Genomic DNA, 25371 nt, shown 5'->3' on the forward strand with positions numbered 1-25371 from the left:
AAAGGGCATGAATTTGAGGAAAGCTGCTTTAGTCTTCTTCAGCCCAAATGCACACTATCAGTATCAAGAAGTACAGGAGGCTCCACATTATTTGACCTCTGTGCTCAGCCCTCCCACCCTTTGAGAGGGGCCTTTTCTAGGTATGGAGAACTCTAGGGAGAATTTAGCAGTGCTGATCTCCAGAGTCAACCGTGGCTTTTACAGTAGTCATTTTATGTCTTAAAGGTACCAAGCTAAAAAGAGATGACAGTTCCAAGGGAAGAGAACTGTAACCGGTGAAAAAGAATGCAATGCCAACAAGCAGTTCTGAATACAGACAAGCTAATCAGCTTTAGGATACAAGCTAGGAGCCTAGGAATCAGCAGATGAATTATAGCATCCTTCACTCATGAAGCTTGGTCCCAAAAATAGCTCATCAGCACTAATTGATTTGTGCCAGAAGATGCTAGGAGCATTTCAGTACTTACAGTTTCAACAGAAGATAAAAATGGCATTGATTTCTCTAGCCATTTATTTCCTTCTCCACAACCCTCTTAAGAACACAGGAAGCAGCCTTGAGACCCACTCCAGACAAGAGAGATATTAGTTGTGGGTGATTTGTCTGTCTGGTTGAATGTTCAGTCTGTTCTAGATATAGAGTCACTTGCCTGAAAAGATTATGTTCGTACTTTCAGGGTACTTTTAGATCCATTATTGCCATTAGAAGCATAGAAAGCCTCTGTGGCCTAAGAATGCCTTCTGTCCTAGCCATGAAACAACCTGGACTTGTTCTGGTAGCTTCCTAGTTGGATTGCTGTGCTGTATTAGACATGAACCTGGCTCTGAAAACAGTCCAGACACTTCAGTTAGTCCAAAACAGGCCAGCCAGGTTGCTAACTGGGACTGGCTGATACAATTATGATGCCAGTACTTTGACATTTGGCTACCAATCTGTTTCTGGACCAAATTGGAAGAGCCACTTTTAGCTCCTGAGCTCTAGGGATGGGCAAAGGGCAATCTGCAGGTCCCATGTGGCCCCTAGATCCATACCCACAGTCCCTCAAACCATCACTAGTTCCTCCAAGCCCTGCAACCTCTCTACATATCATTTAAAAAAAAGATGTGAATTTCCAGGCAAATTTTTGCCTAATAATGGAAGAACAAATCCTCCAATTATATAACAACACATGGAAACGCTCCCATGCCACCAATACAACCCACAGAACCCAATGCTCCCTTAATATCTCTGTTTTCTGCTACAGTCCCTCTCAAAATGGAACCAGGAAGTGACATGACATCACTTCTTGTCACCATTTTTAAAAAAGGGGCTACAAAGGATATGCAAGAATTAAATTTGATTTGCAAGAATGAAAACTTGAAAGGGCTCCTGTAGAAGAGGGAATTTCAGCCAGTATTGTAACCTGGTTGTGTGACAAGCAATATCTGCTAAATTTCTTTCTTATGCACAACCAATAAAGGTACAGGAGCCCTATCCAGTTTTCAATCTGGCAACCCAGGGGGTCAGGTGAAGATTGTTTCATTCTTTCAGGCATTTAAAGAATTGCTTTGACTATTTTAAGGCCTTAATACTTTTCTATTTTGATTTTACAGTTGTCCCTCCATATATGTGGACTTGGAGTCCGTGGTCTTGCTCTTTGCGGGAAGGATGAGCTGCTATCTTTAAAATGGGTGCACCCATGCACATGCCGTTATTCTCTATGGGACTCGCACATATGCTTGTCGCCATTTTCGTGTGGGGGGAGTCCAGAATGGATCCCCCAGAAGTTGGGAGGGGTGACTGTAGTTCATTTTGGTTTTATGTGCTCTTTGCTGCTGGTTTAATCTTGCTTCTATTATGTACTGTTTTTATTCATTGTTTCACTGTTTGCATTTAATATTTAACGTATTGCACACTACCCAGAGCACCCTGGTTTCTGTATGCTCTAAATCTGTGGTAATTAAATAAAGGTGGGTCACTCGTTCATCCAGTGAAATTTATTAAATTACTAGGACCAGCTATCCAGGTTTCAGACAGAAGTCTCTTAAAGCCCTACCTTACTACAGAAAAGTTGTCACCACTAAAAAGGTCCTTTCTCTTATAACCACCAACCTCTCCTCATTTGGTGAGGACACTTGGAGACACTGGAGCTAGACCGGGAATCTTTTGCATGCATTCTCCTTACATCCAGCAAACTAAAAGCATCTACTCTAGGAATGAGTAAGTCTGAATTCAACTCTAGAAAATCCAGGGACTTGCAAACCATTGTAGGCTTCTCACAACCATAGGGCACTAGTTCTTGGTTTAACTATTGAGCCATGTCACCTGGCTCAACTATTATTATTAAATATTTATGTAACATCCTATATTATGAGACCTCAAGGCAGCATACAAATGACATAGCATATCTTGATTTCAGCAAGGCCTTTGACAAGGCCCCCCCCCCCATGATATTCTTGCAGACAAGCTGGTAAAATGTGGGCTAGACAATTCAACTGTTAGGTGGATTAATAATTGGTTGACTGGCCGAACCCAAAGGGTGCTCAGCAATGGTTCCTTTTCATCTTGGAAAGAAGTGACCAGTGGGGTGTCCAGTGGGGTTCTGTCTGGGCCCAGAGCTATTCAACATCTTTATCAATGACTTGGATCAAAGAATAGAGGGCATACTTATCAGATTTGCAGATGATACCAATTTAGGAGTAGCTAATTCAAAATGACCTTCATAGATTACAAAGATGGACAAAAACTAACAAAATAAACTTCAACAGGGAGAAATGTAAGGTACTGCACTTAGGCAGAAAAGATACAATGCACAAGTACAGTGGACCCTTGTTATCTGCTGGGGTTTGGTTCCAGGAACCCCCGTGAATAACAAAATCCATGTATGCTCAAGTCCCATTAAATACAATGGCATAGCAAAATGGTGTCCCTTATATAAAATGGGAAAATCAAGGTTTGATACTTGAAATTTATATATTTGTTAAATATTTTCAAGCCGTGGATACTTGAATCAGTGTATAAAGGATCTGTGGATAAAGAGGGCCAACTGTATAGGATGGGGGACACCTGGCTTAACAACACTACATGAGAAAGGGATCTAGGAGTTCTGGTAGACCACAAGTTGAACAAAGTGTGATGAGGCAGCTAAAAAGGCCAATGTGACTGTAGACTGCATCAACAGAACTATAGATTCTAGATCAATGGAAGCAATCGTGCCATCCTATTCTGGCTTGGTCAGGCCTCACCTGGAATACTATGTCCAGTTCTGGGCACCAAAATTAAAAAAAAAATGTTGACAAGCTGGAGTGTGTCCAGAGAAGGGTGACCAAAATGGTGAAGAGTCTGAAAACCATGCCCTATGAGGAGAGACTTAGGGAGCTGAGAATGTTTAACCTGAGAAGAGACAGTTAAGAGGTGGTATGATTGCCAGTTACTGGTGATCAGTAAGAGTGCTCTAAGTGAAGGGATGTCATATTGAGGAGGGAGCAAGCTTGTTTTCTGCTGGTCCAAAGAATAGGACCCAGACCAATGGATGTAAGCCTAGGAAAAGAGATTCCACCTCAACATTAGGAAGAGCTTCCTAATAATAAGAGCTGTTTGACAGTGGAAGATGCTCACTTGGAGGGTGGTGGAGTCTCCTTCTTTGGAGATCCTTAAACAGAGGTTGGATGGCCATTTCTCGGGGGTGTTTTGATGGTGAGTTCCTGCATGGTAAGGGGTTGGACTGGATGGTCCTTGATTTCTCTTCCAACTCCATGACTCTATCGTATACAATAAATTTAAACTAATTCAGAACATTCTGATGATCTAATCATTATTTTATGCCCACCAACCAGTTATAATGGATTCACTGCTTCATTTCATGGAGAAACGCTAATCCAGAAATTGCCATCCCTTAGTTTCTGGAAAGTTTAGGTATTTATTACAGCATAATCCTAAACACATTTTCACAAAAGATTCCTCTTTGCTTCGCGGAGATTCTTTCCCATTTAGGTACATCCAGGAAGACCTAAATCTTATTCCTGTTTATTTTATTTTAACTCAGAATAAAACTGGAAAGAACAGGAAAAAAATCTGTGACTTTTCTATTTGTCTGGATCTGCCTTTAGTGGGAATACATCATATTTTTAAGAAGACATTGTGGGGTGCAGGGCTAAGGTTTTGGATTATGCCTCTAATTTAATTAAAGACTCTGTTTTTCAGCAAACCAATATGATTTAATTGTTACAGCAATCAGCAGGCAGTATGGTTGCTCCTGAAACATAATAAATTTTACAATGGAATATTTGACTAAAATAATCTTGATTGATAGCACTTTAGATAGCACTTCACTCTGCCGTGAAGTTATATAATCTGTAAAAATGACATTGTTACCTTCAGCTGTCATCAAAAATTACAGTAGTGAATTTACTAATAATTAATAATTGTTTCAAAACAGCTTCCTTTCACCTTTAACCACTGCTAATGATTAATTTTGATTTCCATCCATCATCAGGCAGAGAAAGAATGATTTTAGATGATTTGTACAATTGAGAAAAACAGTTGTATCCTCTTTAGTTGCCTTCTCTAAACTAAGGCATAGCAACAGATTTAGCCATTTCCTCTACAAAAGGTGCTACAACTTAATGACTATTTGTATTTGTTTTGTACCTTTTCTGACTCCACAGAAATAAAAAATGAAACAAATAAAACAAAACAAAATCCTTTTGGGGATGGAACAATCAAAGTAAGAACAGCCTTGCTTGATTACAAAAAGGTCTACAGTATCCTAGTTGGAATACAAGCAAAGAACAAAGACAACTTCCTCTCCTCTTTGAGTTTTCTCATGTATATTCTAATACAGGTATGAGCTACTCTGGTAGATCTGGAGGGCATTTTCACACTTCCCTGGACTCAGTGGGCCATACCTACTTATTTTTGAAATCCCAGTACCAACACCCTAGAAACCTGCAGGGACACAAGTGACTATTTTTACCTTGAAAAATGTGTGTGTGTTGGAGTTGCATCTGGTCCCCCTGATGGATGGTAGTTGTCCTTTGTTAATACTGTTTATTCATTATGTTCTAATACCAATAAATACAGCCAAAAGTGCACCACCCACAAACAACGGTGAGCTACTGCCTAACTTTTGGTAAACTCAAGTTCTACAAAGTCATATGCAGATGAACCTCAAATTCTAAAAAGTGAAGTGTAAGCTGCAATAAAAGAAATGGCAAAAATATGTCCTTAGGAACAGATGATATTCCAATAGAACTGCTGCAATTCAGATTGACAGTCAACTCTATTGCTAACCAACATATGCCAACATATATGGAAAACAAAGTGATGGCCAACAAACTGGAAAAGATTAGTATACTTCTCCATCCACAAAACAGGAGACAAAAGAGACTGTAGCAACTACAGAACCATAGCACTAATCTCCCACACAAGCAAAATTATGCTCAAAATACTTCAACATAGACTCCAACCAAACATGGAGAGAGAAATCTCAGAGGTCCAAGCAGGGTTCAGGAAAGGAAGGGGCACCAGGGATCACACTGCAAATATACGATGGCTAATGAAGTACAGCAGGGAATTCCAAAAGAAAATCAGCATGTGCTTTATAGACTATAGCAAAGCCTTTGACTGCATAGATCATGAAAGGCTATGGAACACCCTTAAAGACATGGGGGTGCCAATACATCTGACAGTCCTGATGAGGAATCTGTCAGGACAGAACACGAGAAAACAGAATGGTTCCCAATTGGCAAAGGGATCAGACAAAGGGGTCTGCTTCCTTGGAGGTCTTTAAGCAGAGGCTAGATGGCCATCTGTCAGGGATGCTTTGATTTGGATTTCCTGCATGGCAGGGGGTTGGACTGGTTGGCCCTTGGGTCTCTTCCAACTCTATGATTCTAAGGCTGCATCCTATCACCCTACCTATTCAACTTATATGCAGAACATATTGTAAGGAAAGCAGGCCTGGACACGGAAAAGGGAGGAGTGAAAATAGGAGGAAGAAATATCAATAATCTGTGATATGCTGGTGCCTAGCAGAAAACCTCACAAATCTGGAACAACTACTTAGGAAGATCAAAGAAGAAGTGCAAAGGCATGCTTACTGTTGAACATAAAAAAAACCAAAAATAATGACCACAGATAACTTACACACATTCAAACTAGACAATGAGGAAATAGAAATAGTAAAAGAATTCTCATATCTGGAATCAAACATTGTTCGGCACGGGGACTGCAGCCAGCAAATCAGAAGATTAAGAATAGGGAGGGCGGTTATGAAAGAACTAGAAAAGATCCTAAAATGCAAAGACATACAACTCAACACAAAAGTCAGAATCATACAAGCCACTGTATTCCCTATTACCATGGATAGATGTGAGAGCTGGACAGTTAAGAAAAAAGATAGGAGGAAAATAAACTCATTTGAGATGAAGTGCTGGAGAAGAGTGCTGAGGATTCCACGGACAGCCGAAGGACAAACAAATGGCTCCTAGAGTAGATCAAGCCAGAAATATTCCTAGAAGCCAAGATGACAAAACTTAGATTGTCATACTTTGGACACATCATGAGAAGACATGGGTAATTTTTCCATAGTTGGGAAATAATGTTGGGAAAGGTAGGAGGAAGTAGAAAGAAGAAAGAGAGGAAGTCTACATGCTAGATGGATGGACTTTATTAAAGAGACCATGAATATGAGTTTGCAGGAGCTGGGCAGAGCAGTAGTGAACAGGGGGGCCTGGAGATGTCTCATCGGTAGGGCCGCCATGGGTCGAGATCGACACAAAGGCAGTTAACAACAGCAAAAAACATTTTTATACCTATTAAGGCTCCACTGTGGGACATCTGTTTGTGGAAGTCCGGGGATGTGGTGTTAGTGTTACATCACCAAGGATTGATTTGTGAAGAGCACCTCTTTGGTGAAGGACTAGTGATTATACCAGAGTGGAAGCTTATTCCACCAGCTTAGCATCCCTTGGTCTACGACTGCTGCCATCATAGCATATATTTGTGTGCCTAATTACATGTTCTCCCTTATTCATGAAGCTAGTCAGGAGGTTCAAATAATTAGAGAAAGAGATAATAAATTTATTTAAAATTATAGAACAAATAACAGGAGAAAAACATATTCTATACAGGAGGGAGAACACAAGCTTGATGTTTTATTGATTTCAGGATGATAATGTTTTCTTATTCAAGGCATCATCCAACAAAGATATTACTCTGGCTTCAAGAAGCTGGCTATGAAAAGCACAAGTTCTACTCCAGAATCAACCATAAGCTCCACTCCAGATACCTCACTGACTTGTTCTTAGGACACAATGTTGTTGTCTTCCTTCTGGGATGGTTCTTGCGTGTTGAATATTTTCTTGAAACTTTTCCTACAGTGTTCACTCTGCCCCAGAGAATTCTGTCACTTCAGGTCCACCACATGTGTTGTTGCTCTTTCTTGAAGGCTGTCTCATGAGTTTTTATCTCCTCATTTGCTGCACTTCTCATACTTGTGGCCTCAAATAATCTCAGCCTCTGCTGACATCTTTCCTAAGTACTTATCTTATAATTCTGCTGCTGCTAGATTTTCTCCCAGGCTTCTGTGTCCCTTCAGACTGCTGTCCAGTTTCTTGTCCCACTGACTTCTACCTTATTTCCCTTGACACCCACTTGCACACAATCTTTTGCCTGTTCCAAATCTGGTATAAATTTTATTGGGTGTCCCCAAGTTCTAATGTGTCAAAGTGTGTGTGTGTGTGTGGGGGGGGATTCCTATCTACTTTCTTTCTTTCACTGGAATTCTATGTTGTGCTAAACATTTATTTAATGTCATTATAATGGTTGCTGTTTTAGATTTAGTCCTTTTCCAAAAATATTTTCTTGGGTATACCAGACAACTGAGCGCTTACCAGAATGTGTGTAAAGTGTGTAGAGAGTTCTCACATACTGGCTTTTTGTCATACTGAATAATTTCACACTGCTTTGCAACTTTACTGCTCAGTTCTGACTTCTGATCATTGGAAGCAGAATGAATAATCCCAAAACAACTCTCTTGCTCTTTGTCATGGTTTCTACCATTGTGAAAGTTTCATTTTTCTCATTCCCCTGCTTTGCATTCATGGAATTTGCTATTGTGTGCCTTCAGGTTGTTTCTTATGGCGATCCTATCATGGGAGTTTCTTGGCAAACGTTGTCCAGAAGGGGTTTGCCTTGGCATGCTTATCAAATTTGCAGAGGGGCAGCTAACAGCCCAAGGGACAGGATCAGAATTCAAAATGATCTTAATAAATTAGAAAGCTGGGCCAAAACTAACAAAATGAATTTCAGCAAGGAGAAATGTAAGATACTACACTTGGGCAGTAAAAAGGAAATGCACAGATACAGGATGGGGGACAGCTGGATTGACAGCAGTACATGTGGAAGGAATTTAGGAGTCTTAGTGGACCACAGGCTGAACGTGAGTCAGCAATGCGATGCAGCAGCTAAGAAAATCAATGCAATTCTATGCTGCATCAACAGAAGTACAGTGTTTAGATCTAGGGAAGTAAGAGTACCACTGTATTCTGCTTGGGTCACGCCTCACCTAAAATATTGTGTACAGTTCTGAGCATCACAATTCAAGAAGGATGTGGACAAGCTGGAAATGTGTCCAGAGGAGGGTGACCAAAATGGTGAAAGGTCTGGAAACCATCGAGTCCTATGAGGAACAGCTTAAGGAGCTGGATATGTTTAGTCTGGAGAAAAGAAGGTTAAGAGGTGACATGATAGCCTTGTTTAAATATCTGAAAGGAAGTAATATTGAAGATGGAGCAAGCTTCTTTTCTGCTGCTCCAGAGACTAGGACCGAGAGTAGTGGATTCAAGCTACAGGAAAAGAGATTCCACCTCAACATTTGGAAGAACCTCTTGATGGTAAGAGTTGATTGACAGTGGAACACACTCCCTCAGAGAATGGTGGAGTCTCCTTCTATGGAGATCTTTAAGCAAACGCTGGATGGCCATCTGTCAGGCGTGCTTTGAATGTGTCCTGAATGGCAGAGGGTTGGACTGGATGGCCCTTGGAGTCTCTTCCAACTCTAGCATTATACGGTCGGCCCTTCTTTTACACAGATTTTTTATACACGGATTTAAGCATCCATGGTTTGAAAATGTTAAAAAAATAATAAATTTCAAATATTAAACCTTGATTTTCCATTTTTATAAGGGACACCATTCTGCTATGTCATTATATTTAATGGGACTTGAGCATCCACGGATTTTGTTATACACAGGGATCTTGGAACCAAACCCCAGCGTATAACAAAGGTCCACTGTATGATTCTACGAACCAAGCTTTAACCATGCTTTGAACCCATTTACTGGGGACAGTTGTTACACTGGAAAGTCTGTAATTTTCTTGTCCCATTGTATAAAATGGGATGACTACCTCCATTTGCTGCAGGTTTCACCAACTGTGATGGCCTCCTCTTCGCCCTTCAGAAGCCACCTGAACTTTTTTTTTTTAACCTTAAAAAAAGATACCATTAGGACCTGAACTTTTCCTGTTAAATATAACAGATATAATATCTGATAACTTGATACAGGATGAAGTGAGTGTTTTGCTTTATATGATTACTGCCGCCTGGATAACGTATGCGAAATATTGGAAATTAAATGCAATACCAACAGTAGAGGAATGGATCTTAAAATTGAACGATTTAGCAATTCTAGAAACTCTATCAATGCATGAAAATAATAAAGCAACCCAACAATATGAAGGTAAGTGGAAGGAGGTCGTGAAATTGTGGGATAATAAATAAGGACCACGGATAGGTGAAGCAGATCTTAATTTAAAATTTGAGACAATTTAAAAGCTTATAATGGTCATATGAATGGAATGAAACAAATTATATGTATAATAATGTGATCTGGAGCGAATGTAAATCATTTCATGGGGGGGGGGGGGGAGAAGCCACCTGAACTAACTGCCCCATGAGGAAGAGAAATAGGACTATCTGCTTTGTGGTAGTGGTGATATCATCTGGACATCCTGAATCTTACTTGCAGTGATGCGACTGACAAAAAGCCAACAGATTCCAACTAGATTTCAGAAGGCCCAGGGGCTATGTACACTGCAAGACTAAAGAAGGCCACTGGATTATTTTCTGAAGCTCTCACCAAAGCCTGTTTTAAGAACTCACGAGCAGCTAATTTCCATCATTGGTTACTATGATACCTGCTAGTTTTCCAGAATTGTTTAACATTTAGAATTGTTGCTGAAGAGTTCTTGCTTCCCCTTCCCCACCCTAGGCTCTTTGTTGCATTTTCCTAGTTTGTAACCTGAGGTTTTTACTGATTGTTAAGACTGAGAGTAGACTTTTGTGCTGTTTAGTGGAATATAAATGTTTTAAAATAAATGAGTAATTATTGTTATACAAGTACTGGCTAACGTCCAGTTCTCTGAAAGAGGATGATTTTAGTGACAGATCATTTTTTGTTTAGTAGATGAATTCCATATATTTCTTAGGCTATTAACACAGATTGCTAAACTATTACTATTACCTGACATATGGGAAGCATGACTCTTCCTGTAGCAGTAGGTGTTAAGGAGTTCATTCTATACTTGTTTTTCAAAGAGGAGTGGATGGGGTGGGAGACAACACTCCCAGTTATGTTGAAAGACCTGCTGTTGGGTACAGTCTGGATTTTATTATAGCCCCACTCCCCACTTTTGGTGGTTATTTAACTCAGCAGCATAATGCTCAGAGGACAAGGGTGCTCTTGAGGAAGAATGATGTCTAGTCTTGGACACTTGGAGAAGAAAGGGGGGCATTTGTGACCCCTGTCAGGGATCCATCATTCAAGGACTAAAACAAACATGAGGCGATTATTTTTAATGTCTTCAGTGTGTTACCTTCTGAATGGGCTGCGATTAGTATTTCCTTTCCTTATTTCCTCTTCCAGTCAGCCCAGCAATTTAGTATCCTTGTTGGATCAATACCATTCCACAGAAAAGGCAGACACTTTTGCTACATCGCGTGTGCAAGTCAGTCTGTGCTGTCTCTGTGCTACCTACCCAAACATCTCACTTTTTTCTGATATCTATAAAGGCATCCTTTAAACAGCGAAGATAGTTATTAACCTGAGGTCACTAAAGTCTCCCGAGTCCTACTGACACTGAACAGTTGGAATCATGCACCAATTCAGTTCTGAACCAAGCAACCCAGTGTCCAGCTACCTGAGGGGGACACTGTGCACTTGCAGAGAAAAACTTTGGTAGACCTTGTGTATTTTAACACATTAAAATGGCTCCTGGCAAAGAACAGAAATAAAAAACATAATGCAGAAATTGGGGCTTCAATAAGTATATTACGTTAATGAGGTATATGCACAAATGTAGTTGCTGTCCTCTATGTGATCCTCTTGTTGAAAAGTGGTGCTTGATCCTGCACTATACAGACAAGCAAAGAAATTCAAAAGAAGCCCTAGAAAAGGAAAAGGCAGACAAGTGACACTAATACACAGCCAGGAGAAATTATTTCTGTTTATAGACTGCAGTTTAAGGCATAACACGTCAGTGCCCCAGCAGGAAATGTTCTAGCAGTAGCCCAAGGTGAGCTTGCAGCTGAACAGCATTGTGAGACTCACAACTATTTTAGTTTATTCCATTTATCTGGTCAGATATGACAAAGATTGTATACTTGCGCTGTACAATCAAATCATGGGCAGAGGAGAGAAGAGCATTTTACATTCCATTTGTATTAAACTGTATTTTCTTACAGAGAAGATAAGGGGAGCAATGAAAAGGAAAGCAAAAGATGCACCTCACATTGGGAGGTGTGAAAGAAGAAAGATATAAAAGCTAAAGAGCTAGTGATTCAGAGACATACCATATATACTCGACTATAATTCGAGAAATTTATGTGCCAATATGGACTCCAAAATCATGGGAAGACTTATATACGGGGCAATAAGTTAATGCTTATAAATTTCCTTTTTTTTAAATTAAAGATTATATCATTTAATAATACATAAAACACAACCAATAATACACATAACTTAATTGACAGAACTTAACTCATATATACCTAAAACATAACACAACAAAAAAGAAAAAAAGAAAAGAAAAGAACAACAATAACAACAAAAGAATTCACAACACTATACATTCTCCTACATTACCTCCTAAACATTCTAAACATTAATTACACATATGTTAATGCTTATAAATTTCCTGAAAGAAGAAGTGCCCACCTGCCTCTGTAGCCATGTAACAGCTCCCCATTTGAATCCCTGACACGCTGTACTCTCTCTCTCTCTCTCTCCCCGTGTACATGTGTGTTTGTCATCCCTCTCAGCTTTCTCGCACAACCAGAGCTAACAGGCAGCTGCTGAGGCAAGGCAGACAAACACACAGAAAGTATGTCCAAGCTTGTATCCAGTTTTGTAAACCATGAACCTGAAGACCCTGGGGGTGAAGGGCAGAGAGAAAGAAAGATCTGTACCCTGTTTTGCAAGCTATGAGCCTTGGGAGTCTGGGGGTTAAGAGCAGAGAGAGAGTGGGGTCTGTCCTCCCTTTTGCAAGCCATGAGCCTTGGGTGTACTGGGGGTAAAAAGCAGAGAGAGAGAGTGGAGTCTGTCCTCCCTTTTGCAAGCCATGAGCCCTGGGAGTCCTGAGGGTAAAGAGGAGAGAGAGAGTGGGGTCTGTCCTCCCTTTTGCAAGCCATGAGCCTTGGAGATGCTTTTGGTAAGGGGAAGTGTGTGTGTGCGCGCGCGCTGAGGTTTGTTTCCCCTTTTCCATGCCAAGACTGTGACCCTTGGGAGAGGTCCAGAGAGGGAAATATAGGGAGGGAAGTAGTGCTTTGTTTCCCCCTTTAGATCTTTTGTAACATGCTCCAGTGTTTGTCCCTCGACTTATCCATGGGTCATATCAAAATCCATGATTTTGAACCCAAAAACTGCCCTCGACTATATGAGATCAACTTATACATGAGTGTATATGGTAACTTGTTCACTAAGAAGTCTCCATCTTCAAATCTCAGCTGTGCAAACCCATGAGTTTAACAAGTTACTTTGCCACAGTCCCAGATCTCCGGTACTTATTCCCATATTGACCAAAATAATGCATGTGAAGCACTTTGAGCACACACACACTCTACATAAATAGGATGTATGAAAAACATAATGAGTTTGTGGCACATCTAACAGATCTCAGCTGCTTTCACATTCATACAGGTACATGAATTCTAATATGTGTTTTATTTTCTTATGTCATTGGATTTGTTAATCAGACAGGCCTACAAGATTGAACTGAGGTGATGTACCATATTTTCCGGTGTATAAGACGACTGGGCGTATAAGACAACCCCCAACTTTTCCAGTTAAAATATAGAGTTTGGGATATACTTGCCGTATAAGACCACCCCTCTTCCAATGCACATCAAATAAAAATTTAAAAAACATCACTGCATTTACCCCAACTCGTTCTCTAATCTTGGCTTGCTTGCTTGCTTGCCTGCTTGCTTATCTCTCTCTCTCTCTCTCTCTCTTTCTTATCTATCCATCCATCTATCCATCCATCTCTGTCTGTCTGTCTGTCTGTCTGTCTGTCTGTCTGTCTGTCTGTCTGTCTGTCTATCTATCTATCTATCTATCTATCTATCTATCTATCTATCTATCTATCTCCCTCCCTCCCTCTCTCTCTATTTCTCTCTCTCTCTCTCTCATCTATCTATCTATCTATCTATCTATCTATCTATCTATCTAGCATAAAGCCGGGCAACCGGACCTTACTGCCACGCCCCCTCCGCCTCCTCACCGGACCACCGTCGCTGCCGGAGCCGCGTTCTGCCGGGCGGCCTCCTCCCGGGGTGTCAGAGGTGTGCATCTGCGCACCGCCCCAGGAGTGCCGCCCACGGACTGCATAGGGGACCGCTGCGGAACTCTTACAGCTGCTTTGGCGTTTGGCGGCAGTTGGTGAGAGGGCCCTTTAAGGAACACCTGGGGGGAAGGCAAGGAGGAGGCTCGCCAGGTGAGAGCGGCGAGCATAAAGCCGGGCAACCGGACCTTACTGCCACGCCCCCTCCGCCTCCTCACCGGACCACCGTCGCTGCCGGAGCCGCGTTCTGCCGGGCGGCCTCCTCCCGGGGTGTCAGAGGTGTGCATCTGCGCACCGCCCCAGGAGTGCCGCCCACGGACTGCATAGGGGACCGCTGCGGAACTCCGCAGCGTTACCACCGCGCAGCTGCGCAACTGCGCAGTTTTTATCGGGTTAGGGAGGTTGTGGGTTAGCCATAGAGCAGAGGATGCCTGAGGTGGCTAACCTCTGCTCTCTTAATTGCTGGAGAGGGGTGGGGGGAGGTTATGGATGTGGGGGATGCATGGGCTGGGGAGGAGAGGGATAACATCGTCACGAGCGGAGCTCCCATTGAGGTAGTGTGGGGCAGGGGGAGGTATGGCGGTGGGAGAAGGGGCTTGCGTTCCAGGGGAAGGCGAGATCGATGCGTCATATCTATCTCCCCTTCCTGTCCCCCTCCCAACCTAAGGGACCTGAGGGTCACTCCAACCATGCCACAAACCCTGTCGCTGCTCCTGTGCAATGCCAGGTTGATTAACAAGTCCCACATCCTCCATGATCTGTTGGAGGACAGTAATTGCGACCTGGCTTGCATTACCGAGACCTGGCTTGGGCCTGAAGGAGATGCTGTGTGGGCTCAGGCCCTGCCTGCTGGGTTCTCGGTGAAGGACCAGCCCAGGTTAGGTGGGCGGGGAGGGGGTGTGGCCTTGATACATAGGAAAACCTTGTCCCTCACCAGGAACCACATCCGACAGACATCCTATATTGAGTGTATTTACCTGACCCTAAAGGCTAGGGACAGTCTGGGGATTCTGTTAGTGTATCGGCCACCCCGTGCGCTAGCGGACTCCCTTAACGAGTTGACACAGCTGGTCGCTGAGCTGATGCTGGAGACACCCAGGCTACTTGTCCTGGGTGACTTCAACATCTCCTTCACGGCCAGCTATGTTCCACCCGGTGCGGCTCGGGAATTCATGGATACCATGACGGCCATGGGCCTGTCCCAGCTGATAGAGGGTCCTACGCATTGTGCGGGTAATACTCTTGATTTGGTCTTCTGTTCGGATGCGGAAAATCCGTGGGCGGAAATAACTAATGTTTCCCCCCTGTCATGGACGGATCATTTCCTGGTGGAGGCAAAAATCAAGGTCTCTACCCAGATCCCCCCCGGGGGTGGCGGACCTGTTAGGATGGTCCACCCTCGAAGGCTGATGGAACCCAAAAGGTTCCAGGAAGCTTTAGAGGGGTACATGGTTGGAAGTGACGGCGACTCTGTTGATGCCCTGACTTGTATTTGGAATACCGGTCTGTCTAGGGCTATACACAGTATCGCTCCCAAGCACCCTCTCAGGCCCGCTTCCAAACGTAAGCCCTGGTATACGGAAGATCTCCGGGCGAGGAAGCGGGAACTGCGACGGCTAGAGTGCCGTTGGCGGAAACACCTTCGCTTAGACGACAAGGCTCTCCTACACCAACTGTTAGAGGACTACGGAGAGGCGATATGAGCAGCTAAGAACTCGTTCTATGGTGCTCGTGTCGCGTCCGCGGAGTCGCGTCCAGCAGAGTTGTTCAGGGTGGTGAGGGAGCTAACTCAGCTCCCTCCTGCCCCGAACCAGATCCTTGAACCTTCTAAGGCCTGCTGCGACCAATTTAATAACTTCTTCGTGGATAAAACCTCTCGGATAAGCGAAGGTCTTAACGCCAACATTCAAGCAGAACCTAGAGTAGAGGCGTCCAGAGCCTCCGTGGACTCCATTAAACTGGATCGGTTTGAGTTGGTAAGTACCGATGATGTGGACAAGATCCTCGGAAGTGTTCGGAAGACAACTTGCTCTCTCGATCCCTGTCCCTCATGGCTAGCGGCCCAGGGGGGACCGGCGGTAACTTTATTGCTACGCCGGATTATTAACACGTCTTTGAGGGAAGGGCAATTTCCATCTGAACTAAAATTGGCCATAGTAAAACCTTTATTAAAAAAGCCCTCCCTCGACCCCCTGGTACATAACAATTATCGGCCAGTTTCGCTGCTGCCATTTTTGGGGAAGGTGATCGAGAGGGCGGTTGCAATCCAGCTTCAGGCGGTCTTGGATGAAACGGATTATCTGGACCCATTTCAAACTGGCTTCCGGGCGGGTTACGGGGTTGAGACGGCCATGGTCGCCTTGGTCGATGATCTCCGTCTGGGCCTCGACAGGGGAAGCGTGTCCCTGTTGGTGCTCTTGGACATCTCAGCGGCTTTCGATACCATAGACCATGGTATCCTTCTGGGACGCCTGGCAGAGGTGGGAATCGGGGGCACTGCGCTCCAGTGGTTCCGGTCCTACCTCTCTGGGAGGTCCCAGATGGTGCAGCTGGGAGACGTGTGCTCCGATGAGAGGGCCCTTATAACTGGGGTCCCTCAAGGAGCCATTCTGTCTCCCATGCTATTTAACATTTACATGAAATCGCTGGGAGAGATCATCCGGAGACATGGGGCACGGGGTTATCAATACGCTGATGACACCCAAATAATTTTCTCTATGTCTCCGACTGATGCAGTGACCGGGGATGGTGTCTCTTCTCTCGTGGCCTGTCTGGAGTCAGTAATGGGCTGGATGAGGGAAAACCGACTCAAGCTGAATCCAGAGAAAACGGAGGTACTTGTGATAGGTTCCCCTGGTCCAGGAATGGTGGTAGTTCCACCTGTCCTGAACGGGGTCACGCTCCCTGTGAAGGACTCTGTGCGCAGTCTGGGGGTGTTTCTTGACTCGTCGCTTCACCTGACTGCTCAGGTGAATGCGACGGTCAAGAACACCTGTTATCAGCTTCGGCTTATTCGCCAGCTGCGCCCATACCTGGCCCAGAGGGACCTTGAAACGGTAGTACATGCTCTGGTAACCTCGAGATTGGATTTCTGCAATGCACTCTACATGGGGCAACCCTTATACCAAACCCGGAAGCTACAAATGGTACAGAATATGGCAGCCAGGCTGGTCACTGGAACTTCCAGGGCCAGCCATATTACACCGGTGCTTAAAGATCTGCATTGGCTGCCTATTCGCTTCCGGGCACAATATAAGGTGTTGGTGATGACCTATAAAGCCCTAAATGGCTTGGGCCCAGGATACCTGAAGGACCGCCTCTCCCCGTACATTCCGTCCCGCACCCTCAGAATATCTGGGCAGCAACTACTTAAGGTGCCAGGGGCTAGGTTGACCTCCACCGCGAGGAAGACATTTTCCATCGCCGCCCCGGCCCTTTGGAACACGCTGCCCACAGAGCTCCGCTCGGCCACCTCCCTGGCCCAATTTAGAAAGGACCTAAAAACCTTTCTATTTCAGCTTGCATTCCCCGATTAAAGTCCAGTGGGCCTCCCTTCCTCTTCTGTGGCAAAGAGGACTGGCTAACGGGGGTTTTATTCTGTTTGTGTGTAATTGTTTTTAACCCTGATGTATATGTTGTTTGATATTTTGCTGTCAACCGCCCTGATCTATGGAAGGGCGGTATAAAAATAAAATTTTTATTATTATTATTATTTATTATCTATCTATCTCTATTTCTCTCTCTCTCTATCTATCTATTTCTCTCTCTCTCTCTGTCTATCTCCCTCTCTCGGCATCTGTCTGTCTGTCTGTCTGTCTGTCTGTCTGTCTGTCTGTCTCTCTCCCTCCCTCTCTCTCTCTCCATCTCTCTCTCCCTCTCTCTCCCTCCCTCTCTCTCTCCCTCTCTCTCTCTCTATCTCCCTCTCTCTCTCTCTATCTCCCTCTCTCTCCCCCTCTCTATCTATCTCCCTCCCTCTCTCTCCCTCTCCCTCTCTCTCCCTCTCTCTCCCCCCCTCTCTCTCTCCCTCTCTCTCTCTCTCCCTCCCTCTCTCTCTATCTCTCCCTCTCTCTCCCTCTCTATCTTCCTCCCTCTCTCTCTCCTTCTCTCTCTCTTTTTTTATTTTTATTTACCCCAGGCCTTTGCTGAGGTCTGCAAAGCCTGCCTTGCATCCATGCAGTGCCCTGGCCTACTATAGGCCAAGTTTAGGGGGCCTGATGCCCACAAACGCCGGCTTCCAAAGGGCTCCGGAGGGCTTTGGAAGCTGGCAGGACAACCAGGTAAGTGCTCTTACCGGCGTACAAGATGCCACCCCAACTTTTGACCCCGTTTTAGAGGGTCAGAAAGTAGTCTTGTACGCCGGAAAATACGGTATGTCAATAGAGTTGTTAGAAACCAGATGGCATGAACTTCATTAAAACAGTATGTAGACTTTGGGGAATTTGCTGTCGCTCCCAAAGTCTGCTGCCTGACAAAACAGACTTGCAGACAAATTTGTAATGCTGAAATAGCTTGGTGTCTTTTGTGTTCTCTGAGCTCTGACTTGCTTTTAGTTAACTGGGCATTATGAATGTCATACTCTAGATCTGTTCAGCTGAACCCTTATGCCTCTTTACCATGAAAGACTATCTAATTTACCATGGCAAGAGAGCAATTTTCTAAGCAAAAGCAAATCAAATAAATAAATTAATTAACATTTAGTTCTTGTCCCTAGGCTCTGGAAATCCCTTCCTACTGAGGCTAGAAGGTTATTGGCTCCTGGCTGTACTTCCATCAGCAGGCAGACTTTTTTTACTTTGACAGATTTCTGAGAATTGATGGTTTTAAAAGGGAGAGCCATTAGGAGAGTGCTGCACTGTTTTTATTTTTCACTGTACAGTTCTTTTAAGCTGCTATTTATTATTCTAACCTATAGGTTTTAAAATATAGTTGCCAGTTTAATTCCACTTAAATGTTGACCTTATAGTCAACTGTTGTATTTTAATTTATAAACAGTTTAGGGGGAAAGACGGGGTATCAATGAAGATTATATAAACCAGGGTGTGCATCTGCAGGGGAGGGCTTTGTGATAGTCCCACCACCCTCACAGGTGTGGCTGATGAGGACTTGTGAGAGAACCTTCTCCATGGCTGTGGAACTCCCTTCCACATGAGGTCTGATTGCTCCTCTCCCTCCTATCTTTAGGCAGAGCATCTGAATTTTAACTATAGCGTTGTGGTGTGTGGGTAATGTCATGTGCTGTACTCTTCACATTTTTAATTTTTTACTGAAGCTATGTTGTAAACTTATTTTAAAGTGTTCTAACTGTTTTAATCATGCTTTTGGAGGGCCACCATGGTGCAGTAGTTTGAGTGTTGGATTAGGACTCTGGGAGACCAGGGTTCAAATCCCAGCTAAGTCATGTAAATCCACTGGGTGACCTTAGGCAAGTCACACTCTCTTAACCGCAAAGGATGGCCATGGTAAAAGCCCTCTGAAGAAATTTGCCAAGAAAATCCTATGATCTGGCCAGTAAAAGTCAGCAATGATTTGAAGGCATGCAACACAACAATTATGTTTCTAATGATACTGATATTTAACTATTTTTTATATTTTGTAATCAGTATTATTACTGTCTTTGTTTGTTAAACTGTTGTAAGCTACCTTAGGTCTCATTCTGGGAAAACGGAGGGATTTAAGTGCAACAAACAAACAGATATGATAAACTGATACATGCATACATATATAAAGGACTTGGACATTAAATCATCCCAAACAAGCAATATATGAGGCTATGGGGGGGGAAAACCTTTAGTTTATAATGCAGGCTAGTTATAACTCACTCAAAGAGTTTTGTAGGATCATCCCCTCAGAAAACAATGTACAAAGAGGAAAGAAGAAATATCACTTAGGAGTACAGAAAACTGCTGTAAACTATGGTAGTAATTCAAGAGTCAATTTGTGATCCTGTGGTCAGGAATAGTAAAATGAAAGGAATTTAGGACTTGTTTGCCTGTGGAGGCCCTTCCCACACTAGCTAGATGCACAGACAGCAATGGCTAACCTGTAGCGTATTATTAACAGCGGGTACTGGGATTAGCCATCTGTAGCTTTCCTCCATGCTGGGGAGCTTGTGTCAACCTCCTCTTCTCCCAGAGGGTTTATCTGTTTCTAACCAACTGACTTTAGTCAAACATCTGTGATTAAATTTTTAAAATACTGGTGTGGTGTTGTTTATAGTGGAAATACGTATTTTAAAAATGGATATAGGACCCAAGTGATTAAAAGAAGTGTGTGCATCGTACACAGATAACTATCTGAAACATAGATGTCCTCCAGTCCTTCTGCAAAGATGCATAAAACCTACCTAATTTCACTTGTAGCGGGGATGGTTTGTAATTCATAGCTACAGTATCTCCCTCTCTTGTATCACAGTCTCTGTCAGAGATTGATGCTGCTGCTGGATCCTGTTAAAAGAAAAATAGAAACATTAGGTATGCTTGAATCAGGGCAGATGTCACAACAGTTAACATTCCCTTACTTTTTAAATTACTGCTGGGACAGCTGTAAAAGTGTCCTTGATTGATATTCTAGCTCTTAGAGTCTAAAGACCATAAGGTAGATCGTGCATTAAAGTTGCAGTAGCTTCAGCTGTCTATGATGGCTCACCCAGCAACTGCAAACACAATAATGGGGGGAAGTTGTATCTCTGGATCACCCACTCAAATACTCGATATATCGCAATTCTATTAAAATGGTAAACAGCCTGCAGAAAATACTCAGGTTGATCCCCTAGGGCACCAAGAAAACAACAACTTAATGTAGAGTTCAAACCAACAGAGTGACCTTATTTGTCACTAGGGCCCTCCGTTCTGGTAGTCAAGGTCTACTGTCTCAGCCCAGGATTTCCTCTGCCCCATCCCGGATTCGCCCCTTTTCACTCGCTGCCGCTCACTCCTGGAACCTTCTTCCCCCGCGAGCAAGAGCCATCACTTCTTTAACCAGCTTCAAAACGGAGTTGAAGACCATTCTGTTCAGGGCAGCGTTCCCAGGCATTGCATAATTGTCACTTGCTATTTGATGTTCTTTTGTTGCCTGTTTTATTGAATCATTTCCTGTATTGCTATGTATTTTATATGTATTATCCTACTAGAGAGGCCCCTTCCCCACCACCACTCCCTTTGTGTCGTGTCTTTTTAGATTGTAAGCCTGAGGGCAGGGAACCGTCCAATTAAAAAGATTGTATGTACAGCGCTGTGTAAATTTACAGCGCTTTATAAATAAAGGTTAATAATAATAAATAATAATAATGTCGGGAAGGTAACAATTCCCATCATAACCAGTGGGCATAATCATCTAAGAACTTCTTTTGTGCAAAAGCCAATGATACAAGAGTGCACTGAATCTTGTGAGTGTCCTACCCATAATAACCTAAGACAGAATTTTCAGAACCTAGCCTTTCATCTATGGCTCTTTCAAATATTTTTATTTCCAGCTCTAAAATTTTCTTTAAGGCAAGAAGAGAACATCCACTTTCCAAGGGCAATCTATATAAAACTCCAGAGGTGTTTTTACTGTATTCCACAAAATCCCATAACACATGAAGCAGATTCATACTGTCTCATTGCTGACTGAACATTTAAACAATTCAATGAGAACTTCAAAAGCTGTGAACAGTCTTCATTCTTTTTTAAAAATCTAAGCAGTTGCCCCTGAAAGCTCATCTTTGAAATACCCACCAATCCCTTAGTAGACACACCATGGTGCAAAGTGTATGTTTTTGATACTTATTATTATTATTATAATTATTATTAACCTTTATTTATAAAGCGCTGTAAATTTACACAGCACTGTACATACAATCTTTTTAATTGGACGGTTCTCTGCCCTCAGGCTTACAATCTAAAAAGACACAACACCAACCCATTGCTGTTATTCTTCTGGAAATCATTATGAGACACAAGATGAGAGCATGCTGACAAATGCATTCATGTCTTTCCAAACTGATAATATAGAAACCAAATGGAATGCTCTGTGCAAATGTATGATTTGGAGACTGTCAGTGTTCCTTGAACTTGGAAAGAAAATGCTGTTCTTGACCTAAATGTGGAAGAATATTAGATTATGGAATTTTACGTAGGGACAGCAAATAAAGATGTAAAATTTTCAGAAGTTTTGAAGCCATGGAAAACTAGAAGCATGAAATATCAGGAGAGGGAACTGAAATACATGAAATACTTTCTTCCTTCCCAAGCCTAAAGTTATTTTATTTTACTTCTTGAGTGAATTAAGTGTTGTTAAGTAATAATTTACAGATTCCATATAGAAACAATTAATAAGATTTAAATGTTCTTTTTGTTCTGTTGGAAAACTTGGAAAAAAAGTTCTCAGAAAAATTAAGAAACCTATCTCTGCCATTGTTTTGGGAGGGGGACTTTATATCTCTAGCATCAATATTCAGTCTGCATCTTTTCCTCCAAATCCCAAAAAAGCTCTCTTTGCTATAAAAAAGGTTTGAAACTCTGCAAACACAAGACTCTTCTCACAAAGAAATATGCAAGGGATATTTGTTCAGGAAGCAATGGGATCCTCTGCCAACAAAATAATAATAATCTGAGGAAACGTTTTTCCAAAATGTGACTTCAAGTAGCTATTCTTCTAACATCTTGCTGTGTGCAGGATATACTTGAAGACAAATACTGCCATGACAGCAGACCATATGAGTCCATCTTGAACATATTGGGAATGTTCCAACAATTGATCTCTAAGCCAATCATCCTTTGTTGGTCACTGAAGGTTTTCTCTATCTGCCTGAAATTTTACTCTACCTGTGATAAACAAAATACATCAAGGCAAGTCAAATGGACAAGTTAATGCTTTTGTGACATTTCCTAATGCTTCTCAACAATGCTCTTTCTTTTTACAGGACACTTACTGGAGACCAACTGCATTTCCATATGGCACAACAGATTTATTTTTGGCCCTTTGGTGATACATACCATACCACTTTCCTCAGCTACCAAAACGACATATGATTGGCTTGAAAATAAACTTCATCTGTTTTGTTACCTATTAAAATTAATGCCAGAGACTTAGACTCCATTTAAGCAAAATTTCAGCGTAACATAGTCCAAGCAAGAAAAATTATTTCAAGTTCTTTGCTTCATTCATTCTTTGCATGGAAGGGAGTGGAGTATATATACTATTGGTTGAGAGGAGGTGATTTGCATGTTAATCTGTGTATTGATCTGTTGTTGAATGGCAAGGCTTAAAGGGTATCCATTTACTTAATGATCCACCGTCTGCTGGATCTCTTCCATGCCAGCATTCTCTGAAGATGTCACCACAGCTGCTGGCGAAACATTAGGAATAAACTCTTTTAGAACATGGCCTCATGCCTGAAAAACCCACAAAAAACTAAAGTGCAACTCTTTGTACACCTATTTTAATGCTAGCACCCCAACAGGATTACAACATAAGAATTTCATAAATGGAGGAAAATTAAGCCAAGCTTCACAACGTACCACTGTATGACAAGTGAACCCCATGCAGCTCACAGGGGCAGGAGGAAGTTAAACTCTACAAAGATTGTAAGAGCCAACCAGTTTCTCACTAGCTTTCTGATAATTTCATTCTACACAAACTGGATGAGGCAACAAAGGGATTAGCTGTCTTGGAGTTGATCCTAACCAACAGAGAGGAACTGGTCAGTTAGGTGGAAATAGTGGGGTCCTTGGATGGGAGTGACCATGTCCTCTTGCAATTTATTTTACAGAGTTAACTAAGGGGGAGCCAAAAGTCATCAGCCACTAGTTTCAAGAAATATGATTTCAGCAGAGTTTGGGAAATACTAAGTGAGGTCCCATGGTCAGCAATGCACAAAGGAAAGGGAATTCATAACACATGGAGTTTCTTAAAGATGAGATACTGAGACACAGTTGCAAATATTTCCAATGAGGAAGAAAAGCAGGAGATATCTAAAGAAACTATGGTGGACATAAAATGAACTTTCAGATGAGCTGTGATCTAAAAGAGACATTTATAAGAAATTGAAGAAGGGGGAAATCATCAAAGAGGTTCATGATAAATACCTAGTACTTGTAGAAGGAAAGTCAGAAAAGCTAAAATTCAGAATGAGCTAAGACTTGCTAGAAAAGTTAACAATAACAGAAAAGATTTCACAGTCCTTTTCACATGTATGGTCAGCCCTTCATATCCAGATTCTTTATCTATAGAGTCAAGCATCCATGGCTTGACAATATTAAAAATAACCTATATAAATTCCAAAAACCAAACCTTGATTTTGCCATTTTATATAAGGGATACCATTTTACAATGCCATTGTAACTGAGCATCCACAGATTTTGGTATTCACAGGAGGGTCCTGGAACCGAACCTCAGTGGATACCAAGGCCCCACTGTACTACTAGACCACAAGCTAAGCATAAATCAACAGTGTAATGCAGCAGTAAAAAAACAAAAACCAATGCGTTCTGGGCTGCATCAACAAGAGCAGAGTTCCAGATTGAGGAAATTAGTAGTGCAACTCTATCTTGCTTTGGTCAGACCTCACCTCCAAGGAAAAAGAATTCATCACCTTCCAAGGCAGATCATTCTACTCTCAGACAACTTTTACAGTCAAGACATTCTTCCTGTTTAGGTGGAATCTCACCTAGAATACTATGGCTTGGGCTCAACAGTTCAAGAAGGATATCGACAAACTGGAATGTGTTCAGAGAAAGTCAACCAAGATAATCAAAGGTCTGGAAACCAAGCCTTGTGAGGAACGACTTAGAGATCTGCGTATGCTTGGTTTGGAGAAGAGAATACTGACTGGTGACATGACAGTCATCTTTAAACAGCTGAAGGGATGTCATGTAGAAGGAGTTAGCTTTTCTCCCGTTCTGCTCCAGAAACTAAAACATGAATCAGCTGTGGATGCTTGAATCCATGGATAAAGAATCCGTGGATTCAGAGGGCTGACTGTAGTACATTTTGTTCCAGAATTATTTTACCAAGATCATTACACTGATTAGAAAGTGTTTTAAAGAATCAGAGACCTGGAAGGAGTCTTCAGGGAGGGGAATCCTGGCTTAGGGAAAACAAGATAGAATATAGTATGCAACTTAAGGTGGAATGAAACATGATGCAGCCTGCAATCAGAATTCCTGCACATGGAATTGTTGCACAACAAAAATGTTACCCCCATCTCTCAATCAGATTGAGATTTTTCGTAACAGTATATGTTTAGCTTTGAAACTTCCTCTGTCCCATTTTCCACATTTAAATTTCCTAAAGTACAGTTAGCCCTTGATATCTGCTGGGGTTTGGTTCCAGGACCAATGGATACCAAGTAGTCTCTAAGCAGTTTAGAACGTGTAAGGTAAGGGCATAGTAAAACTGTGTCCCTTATATAAAATGGCAAAATCAAGGTTTGCTTTTTGGAATTTATAATTTTTGGAATATTACCATCCATGAATGCTGAATCTGTGGAGAAAAAAACCCTGTAGATATGGAGGGCTGACTGTACTTTTTGTCCTGGGGAATGAAAAGTATTTGGGAACCTTGCCTCACAT

The 25371-nt window shown here is 42.4% G+C and overlaps 1 protein-coding gene across 2 annotated transcripts in view; it reads right to left on the reverse strand.

Moving 5' to 3' along the window:
- The window catches only part of FAM219A (family with sequence similarity 219 member A), a 114287-nt gene that overhangs the window by 45529 nt on the left and 43387 nt on the right, over positions 1-25371 (reverse strand). For both annotated transcript variants that reach the window (XM_089498024.1, XM_089498023.1), the window contains exon 2: positions 20163-20262. In XM_089498024.1, coding sequence (XP_089354150.1) covers positions 20163-20262 — 100 coding nt within the window. The remainder of the gene's footprint in view (positions 1-20162; positions 20263-25371) is intronic.

This window comes from Sceloporus occidentalis, unplaced genomic scaffold, assembly GCF_023333645.1.
Source record: "Sceloporus occidentalis isolate IW3139 unplaced genomic scaffold, rSceOcc1.0.p SCAF_1, whole genome shotgun sequence".
NCBI lineage: Eukaryota > Metazoa > Chordata > Lepidosauria > Squamata > Phrynosomatidae > Sceloporus > Sceloporus occidentalis.